The sequence below is a fragment of the Gymnodraco acuticeps genome, unplaced genomic scaffold (assembly GCF_902827175.1).
Source record: "Gymnodraco acuticeps unplaced genomic scaffold, fGymAcu1.1, whole genome shotgun sequence".
Taxonomy (NCBI): Eukaryota; Metazoa; Chordata; class Actinopteri; order Perciformes; family Bathydraconidae; genus Gymnodraco; species Gymnodraco acuticeps.
The window spans coordinates 1929436-1950619 of NW_022990565.1; the positions used below are offsets into that span (position 1 = coordinate 1929436).

Sequence of the window (21184 nt, forward strand, 5' to 3'; positions counted from 1 at the left end):
TATTGATCAGATATCAGTCAGTGTCATTCATCAGGAGTCTTCTGACCTCTCTGTAACTCTTCCACCCCCCGACCCTCTCCTCCAGCCCAGCATCAGTGGCACAGACCTGGACAAGTTCAGGAAAGCTCTGATGGGTCACTGCGACATCAACGGAGACGGAAAGATCCAGAAGAACGAGCTGGCTCTCTGCCTCGGCCTCAAACTCAGCTTTTTCTTTCTTTCCTCTATCCTTCTTTCCATCTTCCTTCTGGTGGTAAAAGGTCCCATAAGATCTCAACTTCAGTGGAAGAGAACAATATCTTATTTGCAGTGGAACATATATATAAATTAAATCTTAAACATATGTTAATATGTATACATATATATATGTGTTTGATTTGAATACAGCTTGTCATTTTATAGTGTTTTAAGATCAAAAGCTTACACTTTTTAGGTCTTAGTTTCTGGGTCTTACTAAAACCTCTGTGGAATTGAAGGAGGAAAATTAAATCAAAACCTCAATAAACAAAAACAAAACTACGATCAAACTATTATCGCCTGTCAGGGGAATTTTGCCTAGCGGCCAGGTAAAGGTTATCATTTGGTTAAACTGACTTTTGAATCAGATCTGCTGACAGAATGAAATGTTGAAATGTGTCAAATTAGCTAAAGTGTGGACACCTGCCCAGGTTGCCAGAGGGCGGAGTTCCCAAGCTGATTCCAATGACTTCATCAGTGCGATGATTGGTCAGCTCATGAAACGACACTTTAAAAGGACCACTGTCTTTGCAGCAGTCATGAATCTGAAATAATAGATTATTTTTGTATTTGCTGCACACCGCTTACAGACTGTTTGGTTTCAGTTTTACAACAAAAATGGGTTTTGGATTGTGTGTGAGGTAAGATATTCTTATTTTGGCAGATTTCTTATATTTATTCTACTTAACTGTTTTTGGTTGGCTCATGTTTAATTCCTCTTTTCTTAGAGTTCTTGTGATCTCACTCTTGATTTTTGGGCAGCAAGCAAAGGGTAAGGATTTATGGTTCACAAGCTGCAATTGAAATGTATAATTTTCCTCTAAGGCTGTCTTTTTAAAAAAATGTGTTCTCCTTTTAGCACTCAGCTACAGAAGTGGAGGCTCCAGTGGCATTACACCTCACTTTGATTTTTCAAGAAGCCTTAAACCCGCTTCCACTTCCAGTGATGATAGTTCAGCACAGCCTGAGAGGGTTTTGGGTAGTTATTCACCCTTTCATGCTGATGGGGCTTTATCTGAGACTCTGAAGCCAGCTGCTGCACCAAGTGCAGGAGGTTATAGTGGCTCTCATGGAAGGCAAGTAGGTGGTTACAGTCCTGAGGGAAGTGTTTCTAGTTACGGGCCAAGCCAACCAATAATTCGTAAGCCAAACCAACTACCTCAAGCTAACCCTAGTGCAAATGGTGTCCTTCCAAGCAAAGCTGCCCCGTGGGCTTTCCCTTTGCCCCATAATCCAAACTCTTTTCAGTCTGGTATTGCTTCAAGTTCTGCAATTGTGATGCACTCTGGTCCCTACTCCAAGCCCCAGAAGCCCAAAAACCTTCCAAAGCCTCAGCAGGTCGGCTACAACCCTAAGCCCCACCAGCCCAAACCTCAGCAGGCCGCCAACCCTTCAAATCCCCTGCAGTCTTGGTACCAGCCCAAACCCCAGCAGACCAAGCCCAACCAGCCCTCCTACCCTTCAAATCCTCAGCAGGCCAAGCCCTACCAGCCTTCAAATCCTCAGCAGGCCAAGCCCTACCAGCCTTCATACCCTTCAAATCCTCAGCAGGCCAAGCCCTACCAGCCAGCCTACCCTTTGAATCCCCAGCGGGCTACCAACCCTTCAAGTCCCCTGCTGTCTAGATACCAGCCAAAACCCCAGCAGCCTTCTTACCATTCAAATCCTCAACAGGCCAAGCCTCAGCAGACCGAACCCCTGCAAGGGGTGCTCCAAAGTAAAGCTGGCATGTGGTACTTTCCTTCCGAAGGAAGTGTTTCTTCTGACTCTAATGTGCAGGCCAAGCCCTACCAGCCAGCAAACCCTTTGAATCCCCAGCGGGCTACCAACCCTTCAAGTCCCCTGCAGTCTCGGTACCAACCCAAACCCCAGCATCCTGCCTACCCTTCAAATCCTCAGCAGGCCAAGCCCTACCGGCCTTCATACCCTTCGAATCCTCAGCAGGCCAAGCCCTACCAGCCTGCCGACCCTTCAAATCCCCTGCAGTCTAGGTACCGGCCAAAACCCCAGCAGCCTGCCGACCCTTCAAATCCTCAGCAGGCCAAGCCCTACCGGCCTTCCTACCCTTCGAATCCCCAGCAGGCCAAGCCCTACCAGCCCGCATACCCTTCAAACCCTCAGCAGGCCAAACCCCTGCAATGGGTGCTCCAAAGTAAAGCTGGCATGTGGAACTTTCCTTCCCAAGGAAGTGTTGCTTCTGGCTCTAATGTGCAGCCCACTGACTCAAACTCGCACTTGAATCTTGACCCAAGTAGTTTGAGAGAAATTCCAATGCCATTCCCGTACCAGCCCAGGTGGCCGCAGCAACTGGTGCCAGTGTAGAACAGACATCATTGACCTTCCTAACTGTAAGTTGGTTTAACTTAAAGATTGCTACAATGAAGTAAGGGAAATGCTTTGTAAATGTTCTAAATTGTATTTTCTGTTCTCAAGTTCCTGAACTTGCCTGGAAGAAGTCTGAACTGGCATCAACTTTGAATTTAATAAAATACTTGGAACACACTCTCTTTGGATGTTATTTGAAACTTGACTTGTGTGCTGTGCTGTAGACAGTGCTGCACCCTTACTTCCTGAACATGTCCACAACCACTTGCTTGTTTCCTTTGAACTTCAGGGGTTTGTTTTCCTGGCTAGGTACAATAACATTGTGAACAGCAGCTCACAGTAATGTGTATGCAAATATATGTATTGACCAGCAAGTTTAAAAGACTTGACTAAGAATGTTCTTCACTTAACATTTGAAAGTTTGATGACTTAAAGGCTATGAGAACTTTCAAGGATGAGTGTCCAATATTATTTCAAAGTGTCAGACTCCTAATGAGGTTTATTGGACTACACATGACAAACTTGTATCACTTAAAACAACATCTTCAGAAACATTGCAGTTTATGCTTTATTCCATGCTGCTGAATTGATGTCATATAATGCATATGTTTGTATTTCGGGCCTAATGTGTGTAACTGTTAATCAAAAACAAACACTGAGAGAATTAAAAAGTATGCCTCCTTCTATAGAGTAAGACGGGTGAGCTGGAGGGCCCTGAGGTGGATGGATTTGTCAAAGATATGATGGAGCTGGTGAAGGTGCCCTTACATTCCCTTATATACATCATCTTTTATTTAAAGAGACTCTTGGTCCATTATTACAAAAACATACAACACTCAAATATAAATTAAAAAAGGCAGTTATACCAATGTTTCCACAGAGGTGACTGGTATCGTACAGCACTGAAACACGGATTTGACAGCAGCATAATGACAGAGTTATGAGAAACATTCAATCGACAGATGAATTTGTACATTCGATTTCTCAAAAGAGCATGGAACGTGTTGACTCGTGCGTTACAGAACATTTCACTTGCACTGCACCGCCTTGGTTTTCTAAGCAGTATACGCAAACAGTCATTATATGCAACCTGGAGCTTCTTGAGGCTCGCCTTCTTATACTTGACCCACAAGGGGGCAGTATAGAGAGGAGTGCAATAAGCTCTAAAGAGGTTCACCTTAACCTTATCTGAACACCAAGAGAATTTTCTAGCCAACATGTTGGCTTGCATATATAAGACACGCCGCTGTCTATACATGTCATCATCATCAGCCATTTCATCTGTGATGATGTGTCCCAGATACTTAGTGTTACAGCAAACAGACAGCATCTGTCCTGACAGGTAGAATGTTGGAAAACAAAGGTTCTTATCCCCTTTTGCTCTGCAGATCATTACAGCGCTCTTCTTAGCATTGTATTTAACGTCAAATTTGACTCCGTAATCAGAACAAACATTTAGCAACTGTTGAAAACCAGCACTGCTAGGAGAAACAATAGCCAGATCATCGGCATACATAAGATGGTTTACAATCACATTACCAATCACACACCCTGTTTTACAGACACTTAAATCATCTGATAGATCATTCATATAGATATTAAAAAGGCATGGTGAGAGGAGCCCCCCCTGGCGGACTCCATTACCAACACCAAATGGCGCAGAGACTGCATTCCCCCATTTGATCCGCATGCTCTGGTTGGCATACCAATAAGCCAGGATCCTAATTATACTGTTAGGCACACCCCTTTGTCTCCATTTTAAAAACAGTTTATGGTGGTTAACTCGGTCAAAAGCCTTAGAGGCATCAATGAAACCAATCAGAACAGTGGAATTCTGTCTTCTATATGTTTCTACCATTTCTTTCAAAGCATAGATGCATAGCTCAGTACCATGCTTAGCCTTGAAGCCAAACTGGTTATCTGAGGTACATAAATAGGAACATAGTCTATCTAACAAAATTCTTTCCAAGACTTTGGATAACACACTGGCTAGAGCAATTGGTCTATAGTTATCCAAGCTCCCTACCTTGCCCGCTTTGTCCTTAATGACAGGCACCAAAGTAACAGTCAACATGGAGTCTGGCAACATACCATGAGTCATGAGGCCGGTAAAACAAATGGCAAGAAGAACTGCAACCTTCGGGCTTGCCAGTTTAAGGTGCTCTGCAGTGATTCGGTCAGAGCCGCATGCTTTATTATCAGCTAGCTGTGCAATTGCTCGATAAACCTCTTTAGCTGTAATTCCCACTGTGTCACTCTTCACAACTTCACCAACTTTGTAGGGGTCACTTTTAACACAATTAAGTATATTAGAGTAATGTTGCCTCCACAACTCAGCTATGTTATCGGCTCCAGATACTCCCTCTATGGTACACGGTAATGACGTACTGGCCCTGTTCAGAGCTCTCACCTCCTTCCAGAAGCCAGTCACATCATTATGAAGCAGCTTTTCAGCCATAGAGTCCGCTCTCAATGTTTCTGTGTGTTTGTTGACATAACGAACTGCATATTTATATCTAGCATTTGTACGCTTTTTGAGATCCAGGACAGGCCCCTCTCTGGGCCTACCTGCCTGGACCCAGGCCCCAAAAGCATTCTTGGCTTCAGCGTATTGATCAGCCACATGTTTATTCCACCCTGGCTTGACGTTGTGTCTCTTCCTAGAGTAGGTACAGCACGGTCTACTGGCCTCCCATACAGCTCCCACAATACAATCATACATGTTACAGAGGTCTTCACGGTGAGAGTTTTCATTACAACCCACATCAACACACAGAGTTGCCACTTTGGGTAGATATACATCACTCAATAGGACATCAGTTCTCCCATAGTACAATAGCCTATCCTCATTTGTGAGCTTGGACCAATCCACTTTAGTGTTACAGGCATTTTTAACCTCCTGAGACATCTCAGGGAGACTATCACAATCTAGTGACATTATAAAAGGAATGTGATCTGACATTGATGCCTCATACACAATCTCGATTGATCTTACAGTGTCATGGGCATTAGCAGTGCTTATGCAATGGTCAAGCCATGAAGTTGTATGCCAGGCCTCGCTTATATATGAATAGCTATCTGTAGGCAGAAGTATTTGGCTTGATAATATAAGATTGTTATCATCACAAAACTGTAGCATATGCTTAGCAAACAAGGACCTTTTGTCTGATATGTCAGCATTCATATCACCCACTACAAAAACACTGGTGGAATGATTATCAGCAATAAAAGAATGTATAAAAGCAAGTCTGTTCAGGTATTCATCTTCATTATGCTGTGACTCATATGGTGTATATACATTGAGAATGCTAAACTCCTTGTTATTCATTTTGATCTGTACAACAATACACCAGTCAACTTCAAGCCTGATGACATTAATGACAGTGTCCAGCTTTTTGTGCCACAGGATAGCCACGCCCCCTGCTATCCTTCCTCTCACTATTCCCAGAGATAGGTCCGTAGTGGACTCACCAGCCCCGTGAAAATTGTCATTAAGAGAGTTCAACTTTCCCAAGTCCTGCTTTGGTAAGAAAGTTTCTTGCAAGCATAAAATGTCACATTTTTGTAGCAAGTTGTCCACCACTACACGTCGGATCCTATCAGCAGCGCTGTTGCCCAGGCGCAGCCCGCGACAGTTAAATGATCCAACCCGCATAACGTTTAGCTAAGCAGCTCAGCCGTAGCCCCATTCAGTACCCTCGCACCAGCAAAAGGTCTAGCTCTGCTAGCCCCTATCACCTCCGCTTTACGTGGTTCATAGTATCTTCTCACAACTGAGCCTTCAGGCCAGAGTTCTGGGTTAAACATCTCCGCAACTTCATTGCACTCAGCACACACTTTAAACGAGCTATATCTGCTGCTTGCAGTGTCAATACGGTGACAGTTAACATCACGGCCGAGTTGTTCAGTTAGATATTCGGACAGTGTCTCAGCATCAAGGTCTGGCGAGAATTTGGTAGCAAAAACACTCACCAACTTCGTACGGATCACTTTGATATTCCCTTGTGCAGCAGTGCCAACAATAGGCTTAGGCATCCTCCGTTCAGGTTTCCCAACAAGCTGTTTAGATAAGGCAGACTGGCCCTCGGCCCTATTCCTCCGACCTCGGCCCTGTTTCACAACTTGACTCCATACCTGCGAATTTACCGCAGTTCCTCCAGGGCTCACACAGGCACTCACGGTCCCTGACGCAGCGAGCGGGTCAACACAGTTGGGATGTACTACATCAGTAGAAGAGCCGGGGGGGCTCGCATCCTTCACCAACACCGCACCATTACCCTGAGCGCTCCCACAGGTAGTTTCAGCGTCACTTGGTACAGCCAGTCCTCCACCATGACTCGGCTCCAACTGGCGTTTTACGGCAGCAACTCTGCTGTCCATGGTCGCAGCCACAGCACGCAGGTCCTCACCGATATCTGCCTGAACTTCCACTACGTGTCTTAATGCGCAAACCTCGCTGTGCAGTCGCTCCATCTTGCTCAGCAGGTTGGACACATCCAGGTTGTTAAACGTAACAGGCGGCAGCTCATCCAGGTAGTGGGAGACAAAACGGGGGATGTTTTCACCGCATTCATTTAGCACTTTTAGGCAGCTTTTAATATTGTTTGCATCCTTCTGGTTGCCTTTAAAGGCCACACACCGCTGCTTGGTTTCAGGACAGAGTTCAAACAACGTCTTTTTAGAAGTCTCGATCCATTCGGAATCGAAGGTGTTAGAGGCTACAAGGACTAGCTCGTCCTGGGTCATAGTTTTAATTTTAACCACCAGGAAGTTGAGTAACTCATCCTCTACAATAACTAGGCCGTCAACAGTCTTATATATTGTAGGTTTTAGTCGAGGCCGGTGGTTTGAATCGGGAGCTACCGAGCCATAACACACACCATCAGCCATCTTGTAAGACTATCAGTGAACCACCATACAGAGCTGATACACAATGTTATTGATCAGATATCAGTCAGTGTCATTCATCAGGAGTCTTCTGACCTCTCTGTAACTCTTCCACCCCCCGACCCTCTCCTCCAGCCCAGCATCAGTGGCACAGACCTGGACAAGTTCAGGAAAGCTCTGATGGGTCACTGCGACATCAACGGAGACGGAAAGATCCAGAAGAACGAGCTGGCTCTCTGCCTCGGCCTCAAACTCAGCTTTTTCTTTCTTTCCTCTATCCTTCTTTCCATCTTCCTTCTCTCTATGTACAGTTCTAAATTATTTCCTTTTTCAATTTAAATGTGTATCTTTTACTATACTCTTTTACTCCAGTCTAAATCATTACTTCTACCTCCCTATTTTAGCAGTGTCGCCTCAATTAGTGGCTCTCAGTTGGTGTTTTAAGAATGATGTATCTACATTAGAGATGTTAAGATTCACCGATTCGCATCGGTGCACCGGCATAAACGTTCAAGATGCGAGTGCACCGGTTGAAAGAGGGCACATCGGCTACAGTTTGAGTTGAACCGGGTTGAACTCGCGATGCATCGATTGCGTAGCGTCTTTGCATCGGTAAAAAACCGATTCATTCATATAAAATCCCCTCATCTTGTCAACGCTCAGCAGAGACGATCTTTGATATTTGCTTCGCCACTACGGAGGCCGAGAGTCTCAGTTATCAACACACACGGAAGTTGAGGAGAAAGAGAAACACAGCGCACCGAAAAATACCTACAAATCAAACGTTTGTCAAGACTTCGGATTGTTCAAGAAAGACGGTGTAATAGTCCTTTATGCTAGGCTATATAGTTGACGTTGATAGTTCATGGAGAGTAATAAGGTATCCGTAGACCTTTGTATGAGGTATCTTTATTACTTAACAGGTCTACAGCCATGATACATAGATCCGTCCTAGATGCGGTCTTGCATACACACAGTATCACTCCGCAGCCGCACCCCATCAGTAACGTCCTGATGGTATATGTGCGCGGCACTATATACTACAGACGGTCAACTTGAAAAATCGCTCGCAAATTGTTAACGATGCCGAGCCGATTTAAAGTACACAAGTAGTACGAGGAACTTAGCGACGCACATAAAGAGGCGACATGGGGTCTGCGGCTGAAAAGAGAAACCTGAAAGTTAGACATGAGTTAAATCACTCAGTGAGGTGTTCTGTCAGAGAGTGGTGTTTAGTTTACAGCAGACTGTGACGGCCAATAATAATAATTTAAATGTCTTCCTTACTGTAAGCAGTTATGAAATACCTGTTTGTGAAAGGTTATTTGTATTCTTTATTGTTCCTATAGAACCCTCTGCTTTCTGCTATCTGGTGAGTTAGCCTATGAATGAGTGTTAAGCACATCAGGCTGGCAGCTGTATGGGCATTGCTCTATGGTAGCTGTTATTTGCACATTGTTAATCATGAGCAATGCATCCTTACATTGTTTAACTGTGAGGTGTTATACAATTGTACTTTACTCTGGAGAGCTTTTAAAGGTAAACAAATAAACGGCATGATGGGATGTGCAGTACCAAATATGTAAAGCACTTTTTTGTTAATGTATGATTTGCTGCACATAAGGAATAAAACAAAAATCCTCTGTCGTACCATATTGAAGTATCATTATTTTTGCATCGTGTTGAATCGCATCGTATCGCACCGAATCGCATAATGTTGAATCAAATCGTATCGAACTGTATCGCAACAGGGGTGAATCGTATCGTATCGCATCGCCTGGTGTTTCAAATGTATCGTTAATGTATCGTATCGTGGCAACGTATCGAGATGCGCATCGCATCGGCCTCAGTGATGGAGATGCACATCCCTAATCTACATGTGTTATGCTCATATATATAATATGTTATATATTGCTATAATATTTATATTAAAATATCTAGCAATTGAAATAATGGTAAATGTTGGGACATAGAAATAGTTTATTTTCTTTGTAATGTAAAAAATAATGAAACATTGTTTGAATTACATTTTTTGTGAAACCAGTATCATGAATGATGGCTAATAAAATAGTTTGTGTCTTTGTCAGCTGTGTCTCTCTTTACTGAAACCATAAGTGTGCTCCTAAAAGTGCTTTCAGTCACTGCAGGTGACTTTTATAGGGCCCTATAATCAATGGCTGCTTGGAGGAAAGAACATTTACAGTAATTGAGTCTAATTATAAGCAGTGATATAAAATATGTGGTTTTCAATAAGCCAAAACACTTCCAAAATCATTTTCAAATCACAAGAACATTTGTTTTTAAGTAATCATACAGTGGTAAAAGGTCCCATAAGATCTCAACTTCAGTGGAAGAGAACAATATCTTATTTGCAGTGGAACATATATATAAATTAAATCTTAAACATATGTTAATATGTATACATATATATATGTGTTTGATTTGAATACAGCTTGTCATTTCATAGTGTTTTAAGATCAAAAGCTTACACTTTTTAGGTCTTAGTTTCTGGGTCTTACTAAAACCTCTGTGGAATTGAAGGAGGACAATTAAATCAAAACCTCAATAAACAAAAACAAAACTACGATCAAACTATTATCGCCTGTCAGGGGAATTTTGCCTAGCGGCCAGGTAAAGGTTATCATTTGGTTAAACTGACTTTTGAATCAGATCTGCTGACAGAATGAAATGTTGAAATGTGTCAAATTAGCTAAAGTGTGGACACCTGCCCAGGTTGCCAGAGGGCGGAGTTCCCAAGCTGATTCCAATGACTTCATCAGTGCGATGATTGGTCAGCTCATGAAACGACACTTTAAAAGGACCACTGTCTTTGCAGCAGTCATGAATCTGAAATAATAGATTATTTTTGTATTTGCTGCACACCGCTTATAGACTGTTTGGTTTCAGTTTTACAACAAAAATGGGTTTTGGATTGTGTGTGAGGTAAGATATTCTTATTTTGGCAGATTTCTTATATTTATTCTACTTAACTGTTTTTGGTTGGCTCATGTTTAATTCCTCTTTTCTTAGAGTTCTTGTGATCTCACTCTTGATTTTTGGGCAGCAAGCAAAGGGTAAGGATTTATGGTTCACAAGCTGCAATTGAAATGTATAATTTTCCTCTAAGGCTGTCTTTTAAAAAATGTGTTCTCCTTTTAGCACTCAGCTACAGAAGTGGAGGCTCCAGTGGCATTACACCTCACTTTGATTTTTCAAGAAGCCTTAAACCCGCTTCCACTTCCAGTGATGATAGTTCAGGACAGCCTGAGAGGGTTTTGGGTAGTTATTCACCCTTTCATGCTGATGGGGCTTTATCTGAGACTCTGAAGCCAGCTGCTGCACCAAGTGCAGGAGGTTATAGTGGCTCTCATGGAAGGCAAGTAGGTGGTTACAGTCCTGAGGGAAGTGTTTCTAGTTACGGGCCAAGCCAACCAATAATTCGTAAGCCAAACCAACTACCTCAAGCTAACCCTAGTGCAAATGGTGTCCTTCCAAGCAAAGCTGCCCCGTGGGCTTTCCCTTTGCCCCATAATCCAAACTCTTTTCAGTCTGGTATTGCTTCAAGTTCTGCAATTGTGATGCACTCTGGTCCCTACTCCAAGCCCCAGAAGCCCAAAAACCTTCCAAAGCCCCAGCAGGCCGGCTACAACCCTAAGCCCCACCAGCCCAAGCCTCAGCAGGCCGCCAACCCTTCAAATCCCCTGCAGTCTTGGTACCAGCCCAAACCCCAGCAGACCAAGCCCAACCAGCCCTCCTACCCTTCAAATCCTCAGCAGGCCAAGCCCTACCAGCCTTCAAATCCTCAGCAGGCCAAGCCCTACCAGCCTTCATACCCTTCAAATCCTCAGCAGGCCAAGCCCTACCTGCCAGCCTACCCTTTGAATCCCCAGCGGGCTACCAACCCTTCAAGTCCCCTGCTGTCTAGGTACCAGCCAAAACCCCAGCAGCCTTCTTACCATTCAAATCCTCAACAGGCCAAGCCTCAGCAGACCGAACCCCTGCAAGGGGTGCTCCAAAGTAAAGCTGGCATGTGGTACTTTCCTTCCGAAGGAAGTGTTTCTTCTGACTCTAATGTGCAGGCCAAGCCCTACCAGCCAGCAAACCCTTTGAATCCCCAGCGGGCTACCAACCCTTCAAGTCCCCTGCAGTCTCGGTACCAACCCAAACCCCAGCATCCTGCCTACCCTTCAAATTCTCAGCAGGCCAAGCCCTACCGGCCTTCATACCCTTCGAATCCTCAGCAGGCCAAGCCCTACCGGCCTGCCGACCCTTCAAATCCCCTGCAGTCTAGGTACCGGCCAAAACCCCAGCAGCCTTCCTACCCTTCAAATCCTCAGCAGGCCAAGCCCTACCGGCCTTCCTACCCTTCGAATCCCCAGCAGGCCAAGCCCTACCAGCCCGCATACCCTTCAAACCCTCAGCAGGCCAAACCCCTGCAATGGGTGCTCCAAAGTAAAGCTGGCATGTGGAACTTTCCTTCCCAAGGAAGTGTTGCTTCTGGCTCTAATGTGCAGCCCACTGACTCAAACTCGCACTTGAATCTTGACCCAAGTAGTTTGAGAGAAATTCCAATGCCATTCCCGTACCAGCCCAGGTGGCCGCAGCAACTGGTGCCAGTGTAGAACAGACATCATTGACCTTCCTAACTGTAAGTTGGTTTAACTTAAAGATTGCTACAATGAAGTAAGGGAAATGCTTTGCAAATGTTCTAAATTGTATTTTCTGTTCTCAGGTTCCTGAACTTGCCTGGAAGAAGTCTGAACTGGCATCAACTTTGAATTTAATAAAATACTTGGAACACACTCTCTTTGGATGTTATTTGAAACTTGACTTGTGTGCTGTGCTGTAGACAGTGCTGCACCCTTACTTCCTGAACATGTCCACAACCACTTGCTTGTTTCCTTTGAACTTCAGGGGTTTATTTTCCTGGCTAGGTACAATAACATTGTGAACAGCAGCTCACAGTAATGTGTATGCAAATATATGTATTGACCAGCAAGTTTAAAAGACTTGACTAAGAATGTTCTTCACTTAACATTTGAAAGTTTGATGACTTAAAGGCTATGAGAACTTTCAAGGATGAGTGTCCAATATTATTTCAAAGTGTCAGACTCCTAATGAGGTTTATTGGACTACACATGACAAACTTGTATCACTTAAAACAACATCTTCAGAAACATTGCAGTTTATGCTTTATTCCATGCTGCTGAATTGATGTTGTAAAGGAATATTTTGGTCTTGTTAAAGTATATAGAGTTTAGTGACTTGTCCTCGGGAATCTGTTTAATATGGTTGAAGTGTATTCCTGCCTGTAATGTGATCCATAGCTTCTCCGGAAGACACAGGTCAAGAGGTCATCTGATGTCTTGTGGGGGAGAAGCTTGGCTCATGTGGGTTTACAATGCAACGAGTCTTTGTGTCGACATCTGGCATGCATTAAAGGAAAACCCGCGTGTTTTAGGGCCCTCCTCTTCTCTTTGTATAGAGGGGTGCTTGGCGTTTTTGGGGAGAGTTGGCTGGTATCTTGCAGAGAACTGTAATATGCTGTGAACTCTCCGGCCGCTCAGGCTCTCAATAAATATCAGTGTATTGACAGGCGAATCCAGTTTCACTCATTTCATGATTGGCTCAACATTGCTGCAAATAAGTTGTATCTTCACAATTGGCGTCACGAACAGTTACCAACAAATCGTCGAGCTGGTGAGTGTAATTTCAAATCTATATTTTGACATTGCCTCGCCAGACTCTGTGATTGACGGTATAAAATTACCTGTGGAACAGATAGATGCAATATTTTTGGTTTCCTCTGTGTGTGTGCACGGCAAATATTCGGAGAGACCTTAAAGAGGGCATCAGTAATGTGGAACTTCGGTTTAAAAGCAATGTAAAGATTTGTACTGAAACGAATCGCCGAATTCTGGAGATTTCAACGGTTTAACTAGTTAAATCAACTCGCCTCGAAATCTTCCTGTTGCTGCTGCAGGGTGCAGGGTGTGGGTAATTCCCATCCCCCCCCCCTGTGGAGAGCAGCACACGAGGATAAACAAAGCACAGTGTCGTATCTTCTTAAATCGCACCATTATGAGTTTTGGAACTAAACAGGAACTATTATTAACGGGAAACGTGATACGAAATATTACGTCACGCTGTGTTTCATAAACTGAGGGGTTGTTGAATTTGGCTGTTGTTAAAATAAAGGGTACTGAATTCATTAAAAGTCTCTGCTCTCCGGATCGGGGAGGGCAGAGCACCACTAAATTAGCATAGTGGTTGTTGATTGAGAATAATGTGGTTATTACTCTTCAGCAGATTCCGTTCTTAGAATTAATTTAATTAAGTAATATCTCTGCTCTCGGTCGGTTGAGCAGTTTTACCACTACATTTGCATAGTGGTTTTGATTGAGAATAAGGTAGTTTATTGCTCATCAACAGAATTCCCCTCCCCCCTGTGGTGAACGGCACACGAGGAATGTTTAACAACACAGACTTGTATTTTCTGTTAATCACACCATAAGCTCAAGAACTAAATTGAGCTATTAAATGGGAAGGGTGGTGGCAGAATATTACATTCACACTGTGTTTAATAAACTTACGGATTATTGAATTGGATGTTGTTTAAAAAAAAAAAAAAAAAAAAAAGTAAAAATAAGTACTGATATTTCCCTACCCCCGCTGAAGTTTCCCTAATTCGGATTAAAATTCAACTGGATGAGTTTAGCTGTCACCTGATATTTGTTGCGGGTTCATGTTTGTTTGTATAATTGTTTCGTGTTTGTTTGTATACCTGCCGTCTTGTGCATGTTTTGTAACAACTAATAAATGAATCAGTCCACAGCTAAGGTAAAATGAATCTAAATTTCCGCAAAAGGAAAATAAATAGCAAAAAAGCCTCTGTTTTACACCCGGGAACTTCAGAGGCATAACTGCGGGTCATCTGTCTGCTCAAATAGGTCAATGTTGTATTATTTGTTTCATTTATTCTTAATCTATGTATTGTATGGTATTAATGAAAATAAAATAACCTAATGTATTGAACACATTCCGAAACAAAGCAGATAAGACAAGACTTAGACACAATGGTGATTAAACCTTTTTGCACGATTGATGCAAAATGAAAACTTTGTCATTATCTGTTTCCAACTGGCCACTGGAATCAGATAATGGATATGAGTTGAAGTTCAATTACAGTTTTAAATATAGTTCAACATTCTTTATTAAACTGTTTCAAATTATTTCTAGTCAAAATCCCCTCCTTTTCTATACTCTGCTTGGTGCTGCAGAAGAAGAAAATAAAATAAAACGCAAGACACAGGGTCAGAGACAGGCGTGACCTCTGGAAGGAGAAGATAATTTGAAGCAGACCACAGCGCTGTGCGTTGGGGGTTTTTATGAGCTTGAGCACAAAGGAAGATCTAATTTCAGCAGTCAGTTTTTTTTGGCAGAACTTTTGAGCATTTTGAAAATGTATTTTCATGCCTCTGTGCAAGGCTTAGTCTTTCTATCTGTATAGCCACTGGTGTAAAGTAACTAAGTTCATAAACTCCACAAGTACTATACTTGGGCACAATTTTGAGATACTGGTACTTTATTTGAGTATCTAAAATGTTTTGCTGCTTTATTTTTCTACTCCACTACAGTTCAGTGGTACATGGTGTACTTTTACTCCACTACATGTATTTAATACCTTTAGTTACTTCACAGATGTGGATGAATGATGTGAAATATAATCAAGTGTTGAATCAGATTTTAGTTTCACCTGGAGTAAATCCACCAGCTACCCTGCAGAATACAAAGTCATTCAAACTAGCTGCACCTTTACCAGCTTTGAGAACACTTTCATGATCAATCATTATAAAACATATCATATATAGTATTCTGGAATAAACCAATCTGCACAGTGACTACTTTTACTGTTGCTATTTTCACTATATTTTGATGACAATACTTTTATACTTTTACTTGAGTAACATTTTGAATGCAGTACTTTTACTGTAACTTAGTATTCCTACACTCTGGTACTTCTACTTGTACTCAAGAACAAGATCTGAGTACCTAAGCTAACGTTAGCCAGAAACCTTCCATTTTGACACAAAGAACAATGGGGTAATTTCAAAGTAATTCGAAGTAATTCACACAGCCTCTTCCCTATGGGAGGAGCAGCAGTTTCAGCTTCATTTAAATATGTCGCGTAGTTATAGATGGATTTATTTTTTCCTCTAAAAGAGAGAATGTGTATTTTATGTTAGTATTTCAAAAAATATCTCCTGGGGGAGAATCCCCCCAGACCCCAAGCAGGGGTCAACTCTTTCACTTGTGAGGAAATGGCAGGAGTGCCTCCAGGTCGCTTTTATTTTTTTATTTACTACAACACAAATGTGCCTTTTATTTCATACAGTTCAATTTGGATTGAGACAGGGAAATAATCTAAACCTCACGCGTGGCGTTTCACTGACAAGGGGGCGATATAGCGTGTATGTAATTACATTTCAAATACTGATTTGAGCCCCACCACTGTATGGGTTAGCCCTACCATAGAGTGCAACCAACGCAAATATCGCAAATACTCGGGAGCCGATAAGTCAATAAGTTGCTTATCGCGACAGGCACACAATAAAACAGTGGAAACAAACATGTGTTTGACTTTCATTATTTAATGAAACTGTGTGCCCTTTATAGTCTGTGTCCAATATTGTGTATTTGTATATATATATTATATATATATATCCTAAATATATGCTAAGGTCCCGCTACGGACACGATAGCAGTCACTTCGTGCGCATGTGTGTAATTAAACCCATGATATCAAAATCTCACTCCAGCCAGGTACCCAAAGTTAGCAACCCTGTCCATACCCCAATAATATTTTATTGCAGATCAACATGAATCACACAAACGACCTATTTTGGATTCAAAACGGCAAATTTCCCCAAAAGATGACAAGTTTGCATCCCTGCCTGTTATCGTTTTCATCACGGAGCTGGAAAAATGGTGTATTGATTACTGATCTGTGCAAGTCAAATTTGTTAACTGACTTTGGTTCTAATGTTAATGTTAATTTGATTTCAACCCATAAGTAATTATTTAAATTAACTCAACATTCCACATGATGGATTAGTGTTCCACATTTTTCCCACTAATTTGTTTATGATTAGGCCAATGGTAAAGAGAGACATTGATGACCCTGTGTCCTTTTTGTTAGCACGTGGTTCCATTTTGTCTAATGGCGTTGGACAGCTTCACTAAGAGTCACCCAGTTCTACCCTGCTACAGTCCGGCTGAGTGCAGTCACAGAGATGCTATGGCTGCTCTACATGACATTAATGGTTTGGTCCGAGAATGGACACCATTTCCTGCTCCCAGAGAGAATGACGCTACTCACACTGAACAATACAGCCATTGACACTGTCTCACGTGGGTCTGCTCCCCCCCACCGAGCCATGAACTGGAAGCTGGAAGTCTGCTCTGAACACTTGGAACTGTCACACCAGCACCAACCCTTGGGTCAGTTAGATGAGACTAACGGCTTCACTTAGGGCATATGGGTCAGAAATATGACTCTCGTTACCACGGAGTGGGTTGTTTGTTTTTTTAAGGCTATTCATACTGCTATGCAGAGTGAAGAGCCCCTACTATTTTAACAAATACGCCTGATGTCAGGGGCCTCTTACTGTCTACTTCTGCATGTATTCACATTATATGGACCATGTTTACACCTGTTGAAACTAGGGCTGCACGGAACTCAGGCTACAATACAACCATTGTGTTCTGCTCTAACGATTCAATTTATAAATTCTACATCAAAATAGTTCGTTTTTGTTGTTTCCAATGATAACGTCACCTTAAGTGGAGGAATGCAAACCTGTTTTAAAATGTAAGGTTTTGAATTTCTTTGACATTTCTCAGTAATGACACCCTCAGACGCCCACTATCATTTATGCCAGTGGTTCCCAAACTTTGTTGTGCCCAAGGCACACCAAAGGACAAAAAAAAATAAAATCTCAAGGCACACCTATTGTGAAAAGATAGCCCTGATAACACGTGTTATCACTCATATTATGTAAAGTATCTGTAAATGTGCATAATTATTTACTAATGCCAAATAAAATGTGACAAAGACAACTATATTACGAAATATTTCCGAAATTAATTTGAAACTTTATCAAATTAGGCTTCATCAAAGCAGCAACACACTCATTTACACCAGACCGGTCACAAAATAGAAAATGAGGCAAAGGAAACTCAGCAGAAATTCAGCACAGACAACTGTCAATGCAAGGAAGCTGCATTGTCCATGGTCCGGAACTACAAATTATAAATGTATTACTTTAAAAAAATGTAATATATTACACTACTTCGTTACTATCTACATAAAGTAACTCGGTACTTTACTCGTTACTTTCCTCGCCGAGCACGTACAAACTGCGCATGCGTGAGTGGCAATAACTTTCCTTACCAGCAGGCGGCGTTAGTCAAGCCCCCAGGAAGTGCGCCGGACTCAGATGAAAATATTCGTGCTGGCCAAACGGCGGTACTACACTTCCGGTTTGGTTGCCAGGCCCGGAAACACTTTTCCCATTGACTTACATGGGGAAAGAGTGGTCTGTAACTCGTTGGATAATTTTTTAACTAAATAAACTACCCAGTATGAACACTTGTATAGCCCTTATTAAAAAACATTCGTTCCTCAAGTTGTAAAACATTTGCTAATAACGTTATTCTGAGAGTTATTTCCCTCTACATTATGAACGCGCATCTAATCCACGGGACCGCGCAGCCCGGCACATTCATGTTACGTGTCCCGACCAATCAGAGCACACTGTGCTCACAGGGAGGGTGCTGGAGCCAGGCTCTGGCTGGAGTTTTTGGAGCTACAACGAGCGTTAAAGGCAGAGAGTGAAATTCAGTGAATACACGTAGTTTACAGAGATGCTGTATGAGGAACCAATGTGAGTTGCGTTTATCTTTACCCATGGATGCACAATGGGAACGGATCCATATCGTCTTACTGCCATCCCACGGAGCTGTAATAATGGATATATTGCACATGTTTGCTGTAATTCATTGTCATACTACATGGGCTGTATGATTGAATCTTGTACCGTAAATGTTGTATTAAATGGAGTTAATATTACCGATATCACTAGATCATTACTAGCTAGCCGCTAGCTGCTAACTGCCGCCTCGTTCATATCAAATCCATGGCGGTAGTGTGTATTTGTCATTTAATACAGGCAACAACCGGAAGACAGAGAAGAAGAATAGACTGCGTGATATAAAAATAATGGGCATACCTCCACCCCTCGATAGTTATCGCTGACTCAGCCATGTTTATGCAGCACTGCACGTGGAGATGTGGACGCGCAAGTCGCGCAGATTACGTACATAAACCTACAAAGTACTGATATAGTAAATTAAAAAATAAATGATTATTTTTGTGTAGTTGTATATTGAAAAAATAATGTATGGTTGTCACAAAATCCCACGGCACACCCTGACTTGCCTCACGGCACACCGTTTGGTAACGGTGGTAACTCAGATGCTTACATGGACTTGTATGTTTTTTCCTTCATATCTAACAGAAATAAGAGAGAAAGAGATGGGAACGTGAGTAAAGAGGGATAGGAAGGAGGAGAGATATTTGCGAGTTGCATACTGACTCTGAGTTTTCTCGATTAATAGCTTATATAGACAATACCATGCTTAAATAGACTCCTAAGTTATTATTTCATATGTGACAATATGTAAGAAAAGAGGGGAAGAGTCAAATTATATTGAGAAATTGAGCAATTGATTTCATATTGGAACATTCATTTCTCAAACCTATGTTTTATGGAAGAGGAAATGTACTTCTGATAAACTAATACTTGATCAAACGGTAAATGGTGAATTAATATAACATTTAGAATCATTGAGAAAGGGTTATTCCACAGGGACTAGCTCACATTTAACTTAAAATAACATTTCTCTGCTTTGGACTGATGAGTATATGATTCTTGCATGTTAAATGACTAACACAAACCTTACATTTATAATGTGCATGTCTCAGGAAGGCTCCCAAATCATTCTGAGGGGGCCTATCCTATTTTTGTAATTGAATGATAATGTGCTAATCCATTACCTTGAGTTGTCTGCACTCAGGAAAACACCCCTATCAAGTGTTAACCCAATAACTAGGACAGCTCTGAAGGCCAAGGGTCAGAGAGAGAGGATCACACTCTGCGGCTGCAGAGAGCAACTTATCCACGGGCAAGGAGGTCGTTCGAGATGAGAGGATTCTAATCTTCAACTTTCTGATGAGATGGGATGCTTCTTCATTTTTCGCTCGCAGGACGAGCGATGGCTTCAGAGGCTTCATACAAGGTTTCCATGTTTCTTGGAGGAGCAGATGTTTTCATAACCTCTCCCATCACGGGGGGGGGCATCTGGATGTGCCACTTGGAATAGGCAGGTGCACTGTTCTCAAGCAGATAGCAGAAGGAATACAGGCAGATGAGCCTCTGTTTCACTGGGAGATCATAAAGCGCTCACTGAATTGAGCCACAAAAGCAGAGCAATTGGGGGGATTGAGATATGGCGCTCTGATGAAGAAGAGTTTTGAGCCAATCAGCACCTCAGTGCTAATCTACAGATAATTGAGATATGGCGCTCTGATGAAGAAGAGTTTTGAGCCAATCAGCACCTCAGTGCTAATCTACAGATAATTGAGTTATGGCGCTCTGATGAAGAAGAGTTTTGAGCCAATCAGCACCTCAGTGCTAATCTACAGTATCAGGATGCCTTTACACACCAGACATTCTGTGTCATAAAGAGAGGAGGAAAACATGTCTTCTAGCTCTCGTACAAAGATAACATTTGAATTGAATGACCAGATGATTACAGATTATTAATTAATTGATATTTTCAGATTTATAAGGTATTGAACAATAAGATATTTCTAATATTATAACAGACAATGTTACTATCCTTAATCATTACCAGGTAAGAACAGATGTTTTGATATTGATTACAGTTGATGCTCTGAATAAAGAACAGATGTTTTGATATTGATTACAGTTGATGCTCTGAATAAAGAACAGATGTTTTGATTTTTTCCTTTTCAGGTCGTTATACAATAAAATGTTTGATTCTTCAGATTGTTAAACATTTTGAGAATTGTTCAGTTTTCCCTTCAGATTTTGAGATGACATAATGATTGATAGTTGAAGTCTGATTTATACCTCAATTGGATTTATTATAAATCCTAAATTCTAATTGTGTTTTAATAAGTAATTGCCTTGAAGTAAATCTTTGAGATGTAAGCTGATTTAGAATTTGTGTTTGATGAAGGAGATTAACTGAGGGATAAATGATAAAATATCTTATTTTTGAAACATATATTTTGCTATAATATTGTTGTATTTCATGTGTTTATTATTGTGCTTTTTGACAAATGATGCCAAGCACTGAAGAGAGATGATTTTATTATGATTGATTGTATCTCGTCATGGTGATTGAAGTGTTTTCAATCTTGTTCTACTTTTGATGTAATTAATGTGAGTGAGCCCACACAACTCTGAAGACGCTTATTGACTTAAGTATTGACTGAAATATTCTTTAGACTAATGTTAATTGATTATCATAAATTGATAAAAGGGTGGATCTGTAAAGGAATATTTTGGTCTTGTTAAAGTATATAGAGTTTAGTGACTTGTCCTCGGGAATCTGTTTAATATGGTTGAAGTGTATTCCTGCCTGT

General features: G+C 41.8%; 2 protein-coding genes across 5 annotated transcripts; both read left to right on the forward strand.

The window, feature by feature from the left end:
• Positions 1 to 610: 610 nt before the first annotated feature.
• Positions 611 to 2977, forward strand: LOC117553742 (sporozoite surface protein 2-like). Of its 3 annotated transcripts, XM_034227811.1 has the most exons (6): positions 615 to 878; positions 966 to 1009; positions 1097 to 1713; positions 1747 to 2249; positions 2292 to 2585; positions 2670 to 2977. In XM_034227811.1, exons 1-5 carry the CDS (start codon positions 856 to 858, stop codon positions 2557 to 2559), a joined length of 1455 nt encoding a protein of 484 aa, XP_034083702.1. In that variant the 5' UTR covers positions 615 to 855; the 3' UTR covers positions 2560 to 2585; positions 2670 to 2977. The 3 variants fall into 3 exon arrangements, with proteins under 3 accessions (XP_034083701.1, XP_034083700.1, XP_034083702.1); XM_034227810.1 differs by having other exon boundaries at positions 611 to 878; positions 1097 to 2212; positions 2267 to 2585; XM_034227809.1 differs by having other exon boundaries at positions 613 to 878; positions 1097 to 2249.
• Positions 2978 to 10304: 7327 nt separating this feature from the next.
• On the forward strand, positions 10305 to 12252 carry LOC117553753 (sporozoite surface protein 2-like). Of its 2 annotated transcripts, XM_034227829.1 has the most exons (5): positions 10305 to 10392; positions 10480 to 10523; positions 10609 to 11761; positions 11804 to 12097; positions 12182 to 12252. In XM_034227829.1, exons 1-4 carry the CDS (start codon positions 10370 to 10372, stop codon positions 12069 to 12071), a joined length of 1488 nt encoding a protein of 495 aa, XP_034083720.1. In that variant the 5' UTR covers positions 10305 to 10369; the 3' UTR covers positions 12072 to 12097; positions 12182 to 12252. The 2 variants fall into 2 exon arrangements, with proteins under 2 accessions (XP_034083720.1, XP_034083719.1); XM_034227828.1 differs by having other exon boundaries at positions 10609 to 12097.
• Positions 12253 to 21184: the final 8932 nt, after the last annotated feature.